Source organism: Engraulis encrasicolus, chromosome 20 (genome assembly GCF_034702125.1).
Source record: "Engraulis encrasicolus isolate BLACKSEA-1 chromosome 20, IST_EnEncr_1.0, whole genome shotgun sequence".
Taxonomy (NCBI): Eukaryota; Metazoa; Chordata; class Actinopteri; order Clupeiformes; family Engraulidae; genus Engraulis; species Engraulis encrasicolus.
In genome coordinates this window covers 51,464,088-51,480,451 of record NC_085876.1, presented here as the reverse complement: position 1 = coordinate 51,480,451, position 16,364 = coordinate 51,464,088, and the positions used below count along the sequence as shown (strand labels likewise).

Below are 16,364 nucleotides of genomic sequence, written 5' to 3'. Positions count from 1 at the left end.
TTCATGTAAGAAAAGTGCATTTTTTTCAGTCATAATGAATACTTAGAATTTGATGGTAGTGGTATTGATGGTGGTGGTAAGTATTCATAAAAAAGGTAACATTAATGAATGGGAAGCATGAATTCTGGAAATAAACAACTAAAAATCTCACACAGTGTCTCTTTAAATAGACTTGTGGTAACTTTATAGCCCTTCAGTTGTAAGTGGACGGGGATAGAAACAGTGATGACACCAAGATCAGATAGTTCACTAAAAAGTACACGCCTAAACGGTCTATACTTCACACACTATTAAGACATGGGAAACTGTCTCAGGTAGGTGAAAGAATCTACAGTGTTTTTCACTTTTGTAGTCAAAGTTGCCACAGTTCTCATTTTCAACATTGTGTTGTATAAGAGCTTCTTTCCAAAATGAGATATATCCATTTAGTAGAATGTTGGGATATTGACATTTTTGTATTGGGCATTACATCGTATTGCATTGCAAAATGCCTCTTATTTAGGTTTAAAAAGTATGTTCTCAAAATATTAGAATGGCAAGAATTCACACATAGATGCTAGGACTTTTCAACAGTCTTTCCAATATGGAAATGCAAAAGGTAAAAAATGGTGGATATCTCATTTTGCAATGAAGCTCTTCATATATATATATATATATATATATATATATATATATATATATATATATATATATATATATATACAAACGTATGTATATATAAACCCAACCACCATCACCTGTATTTTCTTTCTCATTTTTTTGTTTTCCCTATATTTTTCTTAATTTTAATTTCCTTTTTTATTAAACTCCTCAAAAGTCAGAAAAAAGGCACAAATAGCATATAATGAAGGACAGTTACGTAAAAGGTTTTTTGAAAAAAAAAGGATAAAGAAAAGAGAGAGAGAATTTTTTTACAAAAAACTATGAGTGTCCCCCAAACCATATATTAATTACCATATATTGCCATATATTACCATTGATCAACATACTAGTCACAGACGTGAAAATGAATCACATCTCCTATGTGGCCTGTTTCAAACAAACTAATACTCTGAATTAAACTAAACACAACTACATACCGGTAGACATTGTATTACAATTAAGAAAGCCTACACACATACAGTTGTCCCAACCAAAACATGACCGTGGGAATGTGCTGTGTTCAAGTCCATTACATGGTCACGACCCCCGTAGCCAGCGCTGGATTAACACACAGGCTATCACTTGTAGAACTGTCACAAGATCCAGAATTGACCGCACACTCTTGTCCATCATGCTGAGTTTTATTAAACAATCAACGTTTCGGACAGTGGTTTTTTCCAAAAAACTTTAGAAAGGCCACACTGGTCGAAACATTACTTGTTTGATAAAATTCAGCATGATGGACAATAGTGAGCAGTATCTTCCCCACTGAAGTGAACTAGTACCCGTTACCTGCACCTCAAAGCTTTTGGTGTGCGTTAGTTTTCTCCTCCAAAAAAAGATGCAGAACTGAAACATTTGTCTGCTGTTGACTTTCAGTATTTTCAATCTAATAACTCATTCCTGTTTTGGGGTTTTGACACCGTCTACCCAATTTTATTGCAGAATTTGTCTTCAGTGGGGGCCTACAGCAACCTAGGGGCGCCATTGAATCTGATGGTGTTTTCAGTACGGTTCGCTTATGAGTCGAGTCCAGACAAGTTACACTTGCGACTAGGTATAATCACTTGAAGAGAGTTCTACAGGACCTGGTGTGATCAAAAAGAGGACCGACACACCATAGAAGTCTAAGGGGACCAGAGAGAGACGCCGGTTCTTTTCGTAGTACACTCACAATATGAACAAAAACAGAACTGAGTCCTTTTGCTGTCGGTTCACCTTTTGGTCCAATTAAAGAGGACTGAGTTTGGATCATTTACAGGGGACCAGGTGTGAAAATGCCCTTAATACGCCCCTGCCAGTAACTTGATTTCTATTACAAGGTTATAATAATAATAATAATAATGATAATAATAATAATGATGATAATAATAATAATAATAATAATAATAATAATAATAATAATAATAGTAATAATAATAATAATAGTAATAATTATAACAATAATAATAATATTTATTGTTTAAAGTGCAGTATCACTATACAACATGGTCTCAAAACACTGTAAAAGATAAAAGAAAAGAAAATAATAATAAAAATAATTATAAAAAGAATAAAAGAAAATGATGAGGAAAATAAAACTGATGGGGAAATTAATCAAAAAGTATGGCAATTTAAGTGGGCTTGATAGGTATAAGGGGACAAAAGGGCCACAACAGCAAAAGAAAAGATGTGGGAACCTAAGATAAAAAATATACATTATACATTAACAGTTATTGTTACACAGGAACATAACATTATAGGGATGGATGGTAAATCATAAAATGTAACACATATCAATGTTCGTCATTTCTAACTTCACAAAGCCATGTAAAGGACAACACTCCTGCAATAATCCCCAGAAATCCTTTGAAATGTTAAGAGACTGCGCAAGGCCTTCTGCATGCTTGGTCTTTCTGCTGTCCCAAGCTTTACCACAGGGTAGCGCCACAAGACATATGAAAAAAATAAATTTGTTTCTCAAGCAAGTGTTAGGAGAGAGCTGGGGAAGTCTGGTTTAAAACAGTTGTAGACCTGCTAGAAAAACCCAGAGTTCAGAGTATCCAGTCTGACATGTGTAAGGTGTTTTTCTATATTTCTGTTTCCTATTCATAAGGCTTTTAAAGCAATATTACCATTTCAACACACAACATACAGAACATACACTCTTGGCTATTTTAAACAGGGACAGGCAATGACTTTTGCATCATTCATATGGCATGTCCCCTGCATTCCCCACCCCACCCACACACACCCACACCCACACCCACTCAAACAAAATGTAAAATAATAACAATAATATAAAAAAATAGTTAAAAAAAATAAAACATTGACCATAAGACATTGTTATCACCATATGTTGCATCCAGGGTGCGATTTGTAGGGGCGGATGGGGGGCATTGTCCCTTCGGGTTTTGATATTGCCACTTTTTCTATGTAATTTAAATCACAGTTTCATGAAATTCCATTGATACTGCTTAAAATCTGAAACATATCCCCCCCTTCTGGTTTTTCAACAAATCGCACCCTGGTTGCATCTACACCTCACATATCCAGCGCGCGCTTTTCGAGCATGCCTCGTCGTTCCAGGTCTTCATGGGGTTGGTTCTGTCCCAGATCAGAGCACAGTTCTGGCCCTCCCCATCCGGAGTCTCTCGGTAGTCGTTGGGCTGGCCTGGGTTCCAGTACCTAGAGCAACGCAGACGACCAATCAAAACCAATGCTTCATGTCAGACAGCCAATCAAAACCAATACTTCCTGTCAGGCAGCCAATCAAAACCAATACTTCCTGTCAGACAGCCAATCAAAACCAATACTTCATGTCAGACAGCCAATCAAAACCAATACTTCCTGTCAGACAGCCAATCAAAACCAATACCTCATGTCAGACAGTGTGGTAGAGTGTGCAGTTTATTGTTCTGTTTTGTGTTTTGCATTGTCCTTACGCTTTGGTTAAGTTGGTGCCATCCACCCATTTCCAAGTGCCCTCCTCCTCCATGTCAGTCAGACCAATCCAGGCCCTCAGAGCCTTACCGGCCAGGAACAACTGAGGAGAGGAGGGAGAGAGAGAGGGATGAGAGGAGGGAGAGAGAGAGGGATGAGAGGAGGGAGAGAGAGAGGGATGAGAGGAGGGAGAGAGAGGAGGGAGAGAGAGGGATGAGAGGAGGGAGAGAGAGAGAGATGAGAAGAGGGAGAGAGAGAGAGGAGGGAGAGGAGGGAGAGAGAGAGGGATGAGAGGAGGGAGAGAGAGAGAGGGATGAGAGGAGGGAGAGAGAGGGATGAGAGGAGGGAGAGAGAGAGGGATGAGAGGAGGGAGAGAGAGAGGGATGAGAGGAGGGAGAGAGAGGAGGGAGAGAGAGAGGGATGAGAGGAGGGAGAGAGAGGGATGAGAGGAGGGAGAGAGAGAGAGAGAGAGAGAGAGAGAGAGAGAGAGAGAGAGAGAACAGGTGAGAGAGAAAGGGGGCAGGGCAGGGGGAAGAGAAAGAGGGGTATGCCATCTACCAACTTGCTCTCCTCTGCTGTTGATGACGACCAGATCTCCTCCTCATATATGAGAGGTGTGTGTGTGTGTGTGTGTGTCTCCTCTGCTGTGCTCTCCCCTGCTGTTGATGGTGACCAGGTCTCCTCCTCTCTCCTGGCAGATAGAGGTGTGTGTGTGTGTGTGTGTGTGTCTCCTCTGCTGTGCTCTCCTCTGCTGTTGATGGTGACCAGGTCTCCTCCTCTCTCCTGGCAGATAGAGGTGTGTGTGTGTGTGTGTGTGTGTGTGTGTGTGTGTGTGTGTGTGTGTGTGTGTGTGTGTGTGTGTGGTGTGTGTGTGTGTGTGTGTGTGTGTGTGTGTGAGTGTGTGTGTGTGTGTGTGTGTGTGTGTGTGTGTGTGACTGACTTGCTCTCCTCTGCTGTTGATGGTGACCAGGTCTCCTCCTCTCTCCTGGCAGATAGAGGTGTGTGTGTGTGTGTGTGTGTGTGTGTGTGTGTGTGTGTGTCTACTGACTTGCTCTCCTCTGCTGTTGATGGTGACCAGGTCTCCTCCTCATATACGAGAGAGGTGTGTGTGTGTGTGTGTGTGTGTGTGTGTGTGTACTGACTTGCTCTCCTCTGCTGTTGATGATGACAAGGTCTCCCCGTCTCTCCTGGCAGAGAGAGGGGTGTGTGTGTGTGTGTGTGTGTGTGTGTGTGTGTGTGTGTGTGTGTGTGTGTGTGTGTGTGTGTGTGTGTGTGTGTGTGTGTGTGTGTGTGTGTGTGTGTGTGTGTGTACTGACTTGTTCTCCTCTGCTGTTGATGGTGACCAGGTCTCCTCCTCTCTCCTGACAGATAGAGGTGTGTGTGTGTGTGTGTGTGTGTGTGTGTGTGTGTGTGTGTGTGTGTGTGTGTGTGTGACTGACTTGTTCTCCTCTGCTGTTGATAGTGACCAGGTCTCCTCCTCTCTCCTGACAGTCAGCTCTGCTCTCGCTCCAGTTCCTCTTATCGCTGGAGATCCAATACCAGCTGGAGCCAAACGAACACCACCCTGCAATTACATTACATTACATTATATTACATTACATTACACTACATTATGGAGATCCAATACCAGCTGGAGCCAAACGAACACCACCCTGCAATATATTACACTACATTATGGAGATCCAATACCAGCTGGAGCCAAACGAACACCAAGTTACATTACATTACATTACATTACATTACATTACATTACATTACATTATGGAGATCCAATACCAGCTGGAGCCAAACCAACACCACCCTACAGTTACATTACATTACATTACATTACATTACATTACATTACATTACACTACATTATGGAGATCCAATACCAGCTGGAGCCAAACCAACACCACCCTACAGTTACATTACATTACATTACATTACATTACATTACACTACATTATGGAGATCCAATACCAGCTGGAGCCAAACCAACACCACCCTACAATATATTACATTACATTACACTACATTACACTACACCACACCACACTACATTATGGAGATCCAATACCAGCTGGAGCCAAACCAACACCAGCCTGCAGATACATTACATTACATTACACTACATTACATTACACTACATTACACTACACTACATTATGGAGATCCAATACCAGCTGGAGCCAAACCAACACCACCCTACAGTCATATTATATTACACTACACTACACTACATTACATTATGGAGATCCAATACCAGCTGGAGCCAAACGAGCACCACCCTGCAATTACATTACATTACATTACATTACATTACACACTACATTATGGAGATCCAATACCAGCTGGAGCCAAACGAACACCACCCTACAGTTACATTACATTACACTACATTATGGAGATCCAATACCAACTGGAGTCAAACGAACACCACCCTACCATTACATTATATTACAATTACATTACATTACATTACACTACATTACACTACACTACATTACAATTACATTACATTACACTACATTACATTATGGAGATCCAATACCAGCTGGAGCCAAACCAACACCACCCTGCAATTACATTACATTACATTACATTACATTATATTACATTACATTACACTACACTACACTACACTACATTACATTACATTACATTACATTACATTATGGAGATCCAATACCAGCTGGAGCCAAACGAACACCACCCTACAGTTACATTACATTACATTACATTACATTACATTACACTACATTACACTACACTACATTACATTACACTACATTATGGAGATCCAATACCAGCTGGAGCCAAACCAACACCAGCCTGCAATTACATTACATTACATATTATATTGATATTACACTACACTACATTACATTATGGAGATCCAATACCAGCTGGAGCCAAACGAACACCACCCTACCATTACATTACATTATATTACATTACATTACACTACATTACATTACATTACATTACACTACACTACACTACATTACATTACATTACATTACACTACATTATGGAGATCCAATACCAGCTGGAGCCAAACGAACACCAAGTTACATTACATTATATTACAATTACACTACACTACACTACATTACATTGCAATTATATTACAATTACACTACATTACACTACACTACACTACATTACATTACATTACATTACACTATGGAGATCCAATACCAACTAGAGCCAAAACGAACACCACCCTACAATTACATTACATTACATTACATTACAATACATTACACTACTTTACATTACATTACAGTACATTATAGAGATCCAATACCAGCTGGAGCCAAACGAGCACCACCCTGCAATACATTACATTACATTACCTTACATTACATTACATTACATTACATTACACTACACTACCTTACATTACATTACATTACCTTACATTACATACATTACATTACAATTACAATTACATTACATTACATTACACTACATTATGGAGATCCAATACCAGCTGGAGCCAAACCAACACCACCCTACAGTTACATTACATTACATTACATTACATTACATTACATTACATTACATTACATTACATTACATTACACAACATTACATTACATTACATTACATTACATTACATTACAATACACTACATTATGGAGATCCAATACCAGCTGGAGCCAAACCAACAACACATTACATTACATTACATTACATTTTATAACACATTACAATTACAATTACATATTACACTACACTACACTACATTACACTGCACTACACTACATTACTCTACATTACATTATATTACATTACACTACATTACACTACACTACATTATGGAGATCCAATACCCAAACGAGCACCACCCTGCAATTACATTATATTACATTACAATTACAATTACATATTACACTACACTACACTACATTACATTACACTACATTACACTACATTACATTACACTACACTACACTACATTACATTACATTACATTACACTACATTACATTACATTACACTACACATTACATTACATTAGGTTACACTACACTACACTACACTACACTACACTACATTATGGAGATCCAATACAAACTGGAGCCAAACAAACTCCACCCTGCAATATCATTACATTACATTACACTACACTACATTACACTATATTACATTACATTATATTGCACTACATTACATTACATTACATTACACTACACTACATTACATTACATTACACTACATTTCATTACACTACATTACATTACATTATATTGCACTACATTACATTACAGTACACTACATTACATTACATTACAATTACACATTACACTACATTACATTACACTACACTACATTTCACTACACTACACTACATTTCACTACACTACACTACATTACACTACATTACATTACATTATGGAGATCCAATACCAACTGGAGCCAAATGAACTCCACCCTGCAGTCATATTACATTACAATACATTACAATTACATGGCATTACATTACACTATATTTTATAACAGTACATTATATTACAATTAAATCACATTACACTACATTACATTACCTTACAATTACATTGCATGGGTGAGGCATAAATGCAATTTCGTTGTGTGCAGTGTGCAGTGAACACATCTGTGCTGTGGAGTGCTATGTCACAATGACAATGGGAGTTGTAGTTTCCCAGGTGGGCTTTCTTTCACTTTCACATATTATGAATAGTCTACATGATGTAAAAGCTCTACTTACCTAGTTTGTCCAGCTTCTTGTTGTTCCAGGCATTGACCTCGGTGAGATTATGGAGACGGATCTCTGTTTTCACAAATCATATTAATTCATATTAACCCCTTAAGACGCGGCTTTATACATTTGTTGTTACTAGTATGGTAATGACCAAGTCGTGGTGCATCACTAAAGGGCCTGTGTTGTGTCATAGTATTGTAGTGCTATGGTAGTTACATTTCAAAGACTATTACAGCGTGCCACTGGAGGTACGGCGCACATTAAGGGGCTACTCTGTCAGAGAGTATCCAAAGTATCCAAAGCAATAGGCCTAGATATACATATTCATGCAAGGTGCTGTAATTACATGTACCAAAATATAATAATGATAAGAATAACACTAATCTTTCGAAAAAACAATAGGGCTTCGCACCGAGAGGGCGAAGGCCCTTGCACTTCGGTGGTCGGGCCCTAATTAACTTTAGGCATGTAATCATGTATGTGCATGGCTGTAACTACCATTGAGGACTCAGAGGTCATGTCCTCCGTTTTTTTCCCCTCAGAAATGTAAAATTGATCTATGATCAGCAATGATAAATTCAGTCTGTACTGTATACACCACCCCCATTTATCCTCAAGACACACTAATGAAAACGAACTTTAGAGTGTGACTGAAGAGTTTGAGGCATTCTAAATGTACAGTATGCAGCCCAGCACGCAGTATTTGACCTCTGTATTTGAAAATGTCTCGTTATGGCCCTGTGTAGGCCTATGTGTAATGTAATTAGGCCTACTAGGCATCCAAAATACCCAATAACTGTAGTATATGTAATTGCGTAATGTAACTAGCCTCGTGACGCCATCCTCTGTACTCCACCCAAAGATTTTGGCTCCGCACATCGTCTGGCAAAAGCCTCGAGCTCGGTTCTCTCAGTGTTTCGCCAATCAACAAACAGGTGAGAGTGGTGACGTAGAACTCACCCGCGAGCTCCGTTACTGATTGGTTAAGGAAACTATATTCACACTTTCGTTTTGTTATTTGTATGCTTTTGCGACACTATAACGTAACAGGCATGCTAATAATGCACAATATGGGTTTTAATTTGAGTTTGGAACTTCAATTAATTTAAATGATAGAGTAAGATCAGACCATCTCCCATCGTCCACGGAGACGGATTCCTCATGGCTTTTGCCAGACTGATTGACGGAGTCAACAGTCGGCTATTCGCCTAGGCTATAATGTAACTACTAGGCATCCAAAAATACCCATTACCTGTAGTATATGTATTGTAATTACATAATGTAACTACTAGGCATCCAAAAATACCCATTACCTGTAGTATATGTCATTACGTAATGTAACTACTAAGCATCCAAAAATACCTACTCATGTCCGAGAGCGTCCTCTGGATCTCAGTCTTCTCTTCTGTCAATTTCTTATTTCTCTGGTCTGAAATGGAAAACAGACAAATCAGCAGTAACAAGCACACTCTGAACTCCTACTAGTAATCAACAGAAACAAGCACACACTGAACTCCATTAAGTACTAATGCGTTTCAGCCTGTCTGTTTCTCAAGTTACTCTAAAACAGTAATGCATCACTGATTACAGGTTAATGTCCTTTGAAAAAAATCCCTTACACTATAATATTACTGTATTTACTTTTGCATTACTTTAGTTCCTCTCACCGAAATAACGTATTATGGATCTTTTTCATGCTGCACTATATGTTAATAATAGTGGCTTGTCAGACTTGACCACACTGTATAGAAGTAATGTGTTAAAGTGATTTACTTAAAAAAACAACAAAAAAACCCACTTTTGGTAAGTTCACTACTAGAACACTATTAGCATATTCCTCTATACACGTTATCCAAACATCTTCCAAGTCCACTTTAATTATGGTTGGTAAAGTGTAGTGTCTTTGAGAGCAACTTAATTACAAACATCTAATTTCAAGTACACTTTAAATATGCACTTTAAATACGGTAAAACAAGCACAGTCTGATCTCCATAAAGTGCTAAAATGTGCTTCAGCATGTCTGTTTCATGCTGCGTTGCGCTGTATGTTACGTAATAGTGGCTTGTCAGACTCGACCAGGGCTGGTATGTGGGAGAAATAGGGCCTGGGCACTTTTTTGCTTTATCCATTTCGTCCTAAGCCCTTTTTGGCAAAGGGGGGCACCTGCCTATTAAATCCTAACTATCTCAGCCTCCGAAGCACATACAAACATGAAATATGTTACATTTAAAATCTAGAACCTTCATTTTGCACTAGTATAGTGTTCATTCAGCTCTAACATACCCACATCTTCAATAACAGCTCAATTATGAAAAACTTAAATGCAGCGTATATGTCGCTCCAGCACAATGGGTTAAAGGGGCCCCTCATAATTAGCGACGAAGAACTGACTCACCGGTGTACCCCGCACCCTTGTGGCAGACCATGGAGATAACTCCCTTTTTCATGTATGAAAAGTGCAATGTTCCCAGTCATAATGAGTAGTTAAAATTTGATGGTGGTGGTATTATTCATGGAAAAAGGTAATATAAATGAATCAAGTATTCATATAAATGACTGGACAGCATGAATTCTGGAAAGAAACTGCAAAAATATTACACAGTTCACCTTTAAGGAAAAGAACATATGAAATACAAAGCTCTTTGCTCTTGCTTTCTTGTTTAACTTACCCAACTCAGTAATGCTTGCTTGCAGTCTCTCTTTCTCTCCTGTCAAGTTTCTCTTAATACCATCTGTTGACAGAAATGAACAGGTTTATGGAGTGCTGTAGCCCATTGCTGCCTAAAGCACGTGCAACCAAGTCCGAGAGGCGGACAAAGATGCGGCCGTCTATACACTCCCGCCTTGTGGACACAGGAGGGAATGACAATTTCAAGACTGCGTTTCAGAAGGACAGACAGACAGACGGACGGATGGACGCACATGCTCTAATAGAGATGCTAGGACGCATCTAAACAGGCCGGCTGAATGCCTAAGCCAGGGGTGTCAAACTCAAATTCACAGAGGGCCAAAATCTAAATCTGGGACAGAGTCGCGGGCCGAACTCAATACTCAAAAAGTACTGAAATTGTGCATGCGATGTGGGCGGATCCCGAGTTTAGGCTACATCTCTAAACAGTAAATCCCAGCAGATATTGCAGTTCAAATGAGTAACCATAGTCGGAATGCAGAGTTCGACTTCTCGCCTGTTCATTATGAGCATGTGACGGCCAAAATGTCATGTTCAAGTCGTATTAAAATACATTAATGTGTAAGGGGGCCAACTGTAATGCACATTTGAAATGATCTTGCGGGCCAAATAAAATGACTCAGCGGGCCAAATTTGGCCCCCGGGCCTGAGTTTCACATCCCTGGCCTAAGTGGTTGGGAGAGTTGCCCTCAGCCTATACAGTATATCCTGAATATCTCAGCCTCTGATGCACATGAAAAATGATTATTGCATGTTATCCCTAAGACCCTCATCTTGCATTAGAATGTGTTCATTCAGCTGCAACATACCTACATTTTTATTGAAAAAGTTAAAATCTCAAGAGTCTGAATGCAGCGTATATGTCGCTGCAGGCACCAAAGGTCAAACACCATTTACGAGTCATCAGGCTAAAATGGTTTAATCAAAGGGCCCATGTGGTCCAAATCCGTTCAGAACTTTTTGAGTTATCCTGCTGACAGACAGACAGACAGATAGACAAACAGACAGACAAACCAATGCGACCGAAAACATAACCTCATTGGACGAGGTGATTATATTCTCTTGGTCAGGGTTGCCAAATTGGGATGATTCCTGTCACATTGGACTGCATTGGTTGGTGATCGGCAGGTAAAAAAAAAGCATTTCGGGTGGATGTTCCTGCAGATGTACAACCATACAAACCAATGAGATTTAGTTCAAATAGGGCAGAATTTAGTGCTTCTGGGTGTTTTTTATGTTGAGTATGTATTGGGTTGGAAGCCGTGGTGTGCATGGACAAATTGGGTCGCCGGCGGAACTGTTCACTACTTGCTGAAAATACTCAACTACATTATAACAACATTGCTATGACAGTGTCGAGAGCCTTAAGTAACAGATTAAGACATAACCATTACAATTTTGGTGACAGTAAGGTTATAACATAGGCTCTGCGCTAAGGGGTTAAGTAACAGATTAAGACATAGACATTACAATTTTGGTGACAGTAAGGTTATAACATAGGCTCTGCGCTAAGGGTTTAAGGGTCTCTGCCTTGTGTTCCATGGACAGCTTTCCCCAGGACTGGGAAAAATATATCACGGAGGTGTAAGATATGTGAAACAGTGGATTCTGCTCATGTTTCTGTGTAAACAAGAACAGGGGTTCCAGGGCTGGCCCGGGCACTTTTGGCTTAAAGGGGCCCCTCATGGGGGAGAAATAGGGCCCGGCACTTTTGGCTTAAAGGGGCCCCTCATGGGGGAGAAATAGGGCCCGGGCACTCTTGGCTTAAAGGGGCCCCTCATGGGGGAGAAATAGGGCCCGGGCACTCTTGGCTTAAAGGGGCCCCTCATGGGGGAGAAATAGGGCCCGGGCACTTTTGGCTTAAAGGGGCCCCTCATGGGGGAGAAATAGGGCCCGGCACTTTTGGCTTAAAGGGGCCCCGGCCCTCATGATTAGCGTCACAGAACTGACTCACTGGGGGGCCCTGCACCCTCCTGGGCCCCTATTTTCAGAAATGTCATTTAATTTTTACACATATATATTTTTTTTTAATTTTTAAAATAATTAAATTATTAAATGTATTAAATAGGGGCCAACGGGGGCATGGGGCCAACAGGGAAATGCCCGCTATGCTAGATGGCCAGTTCAGCTTTTTTCAACTTGGGGCCCCCACTTGAAATGATCACAAATGTCCGGGGCCCATCATCACTGGCCCAAAAAACAATACAATTAAAATAAATGGTCAACAGTAACACACACATGAATATTATGTTTGTTTTTACAGGATGATTTCAGGGCCCATACCATTCGAGGCCCACAGTTTTAGAATGACTGCACTACACCTCTTCTAGACCTTGCAGCACGTGCACACTGTACAATGCAACGCGTACACAACCGTTTAAAAATATGATGGTATTTGCAGTATGATATTATTTACCGAGGTGGAAAGAGTACAGAACAATGGAACTCAAGTAAAAGTATCTTTACTTTGCTTACTTTCACCCTCCTTTACTCCTTAATAGTATCTTTACTTTGCTTAAAGTGTGCATTGCAATATGCAACCTTGCCTCCTCCACTTGCCTCCTCCACTTGCTTCTCGTCATGATGACATCACTGACAACAGCATTATATTTCAATATCTTGCAAAAGCTCAATTGTAGAGTCTTTTTCTCATTTGCAATTGGGATGGTGAATGAAAAACAGTCCCTCAAAAGTTGTTGTGGCTAGGCTGACAGCTGGGAAACTTTATCGTTTTCTCCACGGAGGAGGGGCCAGGAGGCAGGACGAGGAGACAAGCGCAAGTGGAGGAGGCAAGGACACATATTAAAACGCACTCAAAGTCTACCCAGGTGAAAGTAAAAGTACCTATCTAAACTCTACTCAAGTAAAAGTAACACGTAGCTTACTTCACAAATAAAATTAAAATTTAGCTTAAGTAAAAGTACTTAGTTACTTTTAATAAGCTTTCCTCTCGAGAATTCAATATTTATTTTTCTTGAATATCGCCCTCCATGACATCGCTTGCTTGGCACTTGCTTGGCACCATGATGGCATCATCAAAAGTGGAGAAGACGCGCTCACACTATCGCCTAAATAGGCTAATTTAACAGTTCTTAACTGGGTGCTGAATCCCACAAAAGCATAAATGACTGAATAAAACGAAGGACAGCACTCTCTCGATTTTTCGCCCACGAGTGCTGTCCTTCGCCTTATTCATTCACCATGGCATCATCCTATACATCAGTGATTCTCAAAGTGTGGTCCGGGGATCACATCATCCTATACATTGAGACAAGTGGAAATGCTATGCATAATCTTTCATTACTGGCAGATTCCAGTGGCAGACTCAGGCCAGGTTCCAGTGTAATTGAGTAAAGTACTTGAGTCAAAATGTACTCAAGTTCAAGTGTAATTAATTACTTTTACTTTACTTTAATTTTAAAAGCTACTTGAAAATTACAAAGTACTCATAAAAGCTACTCAATTACAATACTGATACTTGGATATTTGCAGTATGATCCTGGCAAGTCAAGGATAGCGTTACAAATGCATGTTGAAATTCTCTTTTAAAATCCGCTTCACTTTACAAGAATTCAATATTTATTTTTCTTGTTGAATATCGCTCTCCATGACCATGACATCGCTTGTTTGGCACCATGGCATCAAAGTACTCATTACAGCAGGGGTGGGGAACCTTTTTCATTCAAGGGGCCACTTCAAACTCATCCGAGGGCCTCAAAAGTCCTCCGAGGGCCGAACTATGAACACAAACCAGGATTTCCCCCCGCACTTTAGGCCTGTATTGAAGGCAGCCACCTTAAAAACTGACCCTACCTTCTCTAGGTCCCCTGAATATAACGTAAACACAGTAAAGTGCAGTATTCAGTACCAAAGTGCAATGTGCTATTCAGTCTACGTTACAGTTGTCTTGCATGCTGCAACTGCATGTTGAAATCCTCTTACTCACCCAGTTCAGATAGCTTTCTCTCCTTTCCTCTCCTCTCCTCTACACTCCTCTCCTCTCCTCTTACTCACCCAGTTCAGATAGCTTTCTCTCCAGACTGCTTTTCTCCTCCGTCAGGTCATGCTTCAGTCTGTCTGTATAGGCACACAATGTAGATAACCACAAAATGTAGATAACCACAAAATATACTGAAGATAACCATAAAATACAGAAAATCACACAAAATATAGAAAACCACAAAATATAGATAACCATAAAATGTAGATAACCACAAAATATAGATAACTACAAAATGTAGATAACCACAAAATATAGATAACCACAAAATGTAGATAACCACAAAATATAGATAACCACAAAATGTAGATAACCACAAAATATAGATGACCACAAAATGTACTGTACATAACCACACAATATAGATGGCCACAAAATACAGTTGAGGACGATATTTCTATCCCCCCTCCTGAAATTAGACATTTGTCTTGATTTCTCAGTGAGGATGAACATTATTAATAAATCTATGTTATTCTGGAAACTAATACACCATGGAGATAGTATCCAATAAGTTGAATTTGGACTTTTCCATTTTTACAATGAGTTTAAACAAAGAATGATAAAAATGACACGGACAAAATTATAATTAATAGTCAATACTGTGCCATTTATAAACCAAAATTGACACCCGGCACTTTGATTAGTTGTTAACTATGTTGGCACATTATGGGATTATGGCCCATTTCGTCATTGCAAATAGTGAAGCTGGTCCAAATTGCATGGAAGTTGAGGATGGACGTTCATTTTTAGCACTCCTCTAAGACTATCTAAAAGATTGAGGTCTGAACCACTCCATGACCATGGCTTTAGTATCCTTGAAGAACATTTGAACTATTTTTGATGTAAGTTTTGGGTTATTATCTTATTGAAAGATCCAGTGAAGATCTTAGCTTCCTCTATGAGCATATTTTTGTATGGTCACCTTCCACATTCCATCATAATCTTTTGTTTTTATGGTGCCGTACACCCAAACAAGGTTTCCTTTGGCTGAGGCTGCCACAGAATGATGCTTCCACCACCAAGTTTAATTGTGGAAACCATGTTACAAAGGTTTAAGGCCTATCCCTTTCTTCACCTGACAGAAGCAGAATGCACGCATCAAAGCAGGTGCAATTGAATCTCATCAGATTAAAGCAGAGACTTTCAAAACTAATTTTTGACTTTAAAATGTTCACAAGCAAAGCTCAATAACACTCTGATATACACCGCCTTTAGTAAAGGGGTTCTTCTGTGACAATGGAGCCAAATATGATGACAAGCCCTAACAGCTGTCATTCTTGAAATAAAAACTCCAGGTGAGGCAGGTCAATAACAACCATCTAGGCAGATGTCCAATGCTTCTTTGGTCTACAATCTCTATCTATCTCTTCTTCCTCTGCCTTCCTGCTATTTCTGCCTCT

The 16,364-nt window shown here is 39.7% G+C and overlaps 1 protein-coding gene across 1 annotated transcript in view; it reads right to left on the bottom strand.

Moving 5' to 3' along the window:
* Nucleotides 1-3,124: 3,124 nt before the first annotated feature.
* Nucleotides 3,125-16,364, bottom strand: part of LOC134436090 (asialoglycoprotein receptor 1-like) — a 15,699-nt gene continuing 2,459 nt past the window's right edge. Inside the window, exons 2-7 of the mRNA XM_063185117.1 lie at nucleotides 10,945-11,007; nucleotides 9,641-9,703; nucleotides 8,281-8,343; nucleotides 5,004-5,128; nucleotides 3,567-3,667; nucleotides 3,125-3,309 (exon numbers count right to left, since the gene is read on the bottom strand). Coding sequence (XP_063041187.1) covers nucleotides 3,159-3,309; nucleotides 3,567-3,667; nucleotides 5,004-5,128; nucleotides 8,281-8,343; nucleotides 9,641-9,703; nucleotides 10,945-11,007 — 566 coding nt within the window. The 3' untranslated portion in view covers nucleotides 3,125-3,158. The remainder of the gene's footprint in view (nucleotides 3,310-3,566; nucleotides 3,668-5,003; nucleotides 5,129-8,280; nucleotides 8,344-9,640; nucleotides 9,704-10,944; nucleotides 11,008-16,364) is intronic.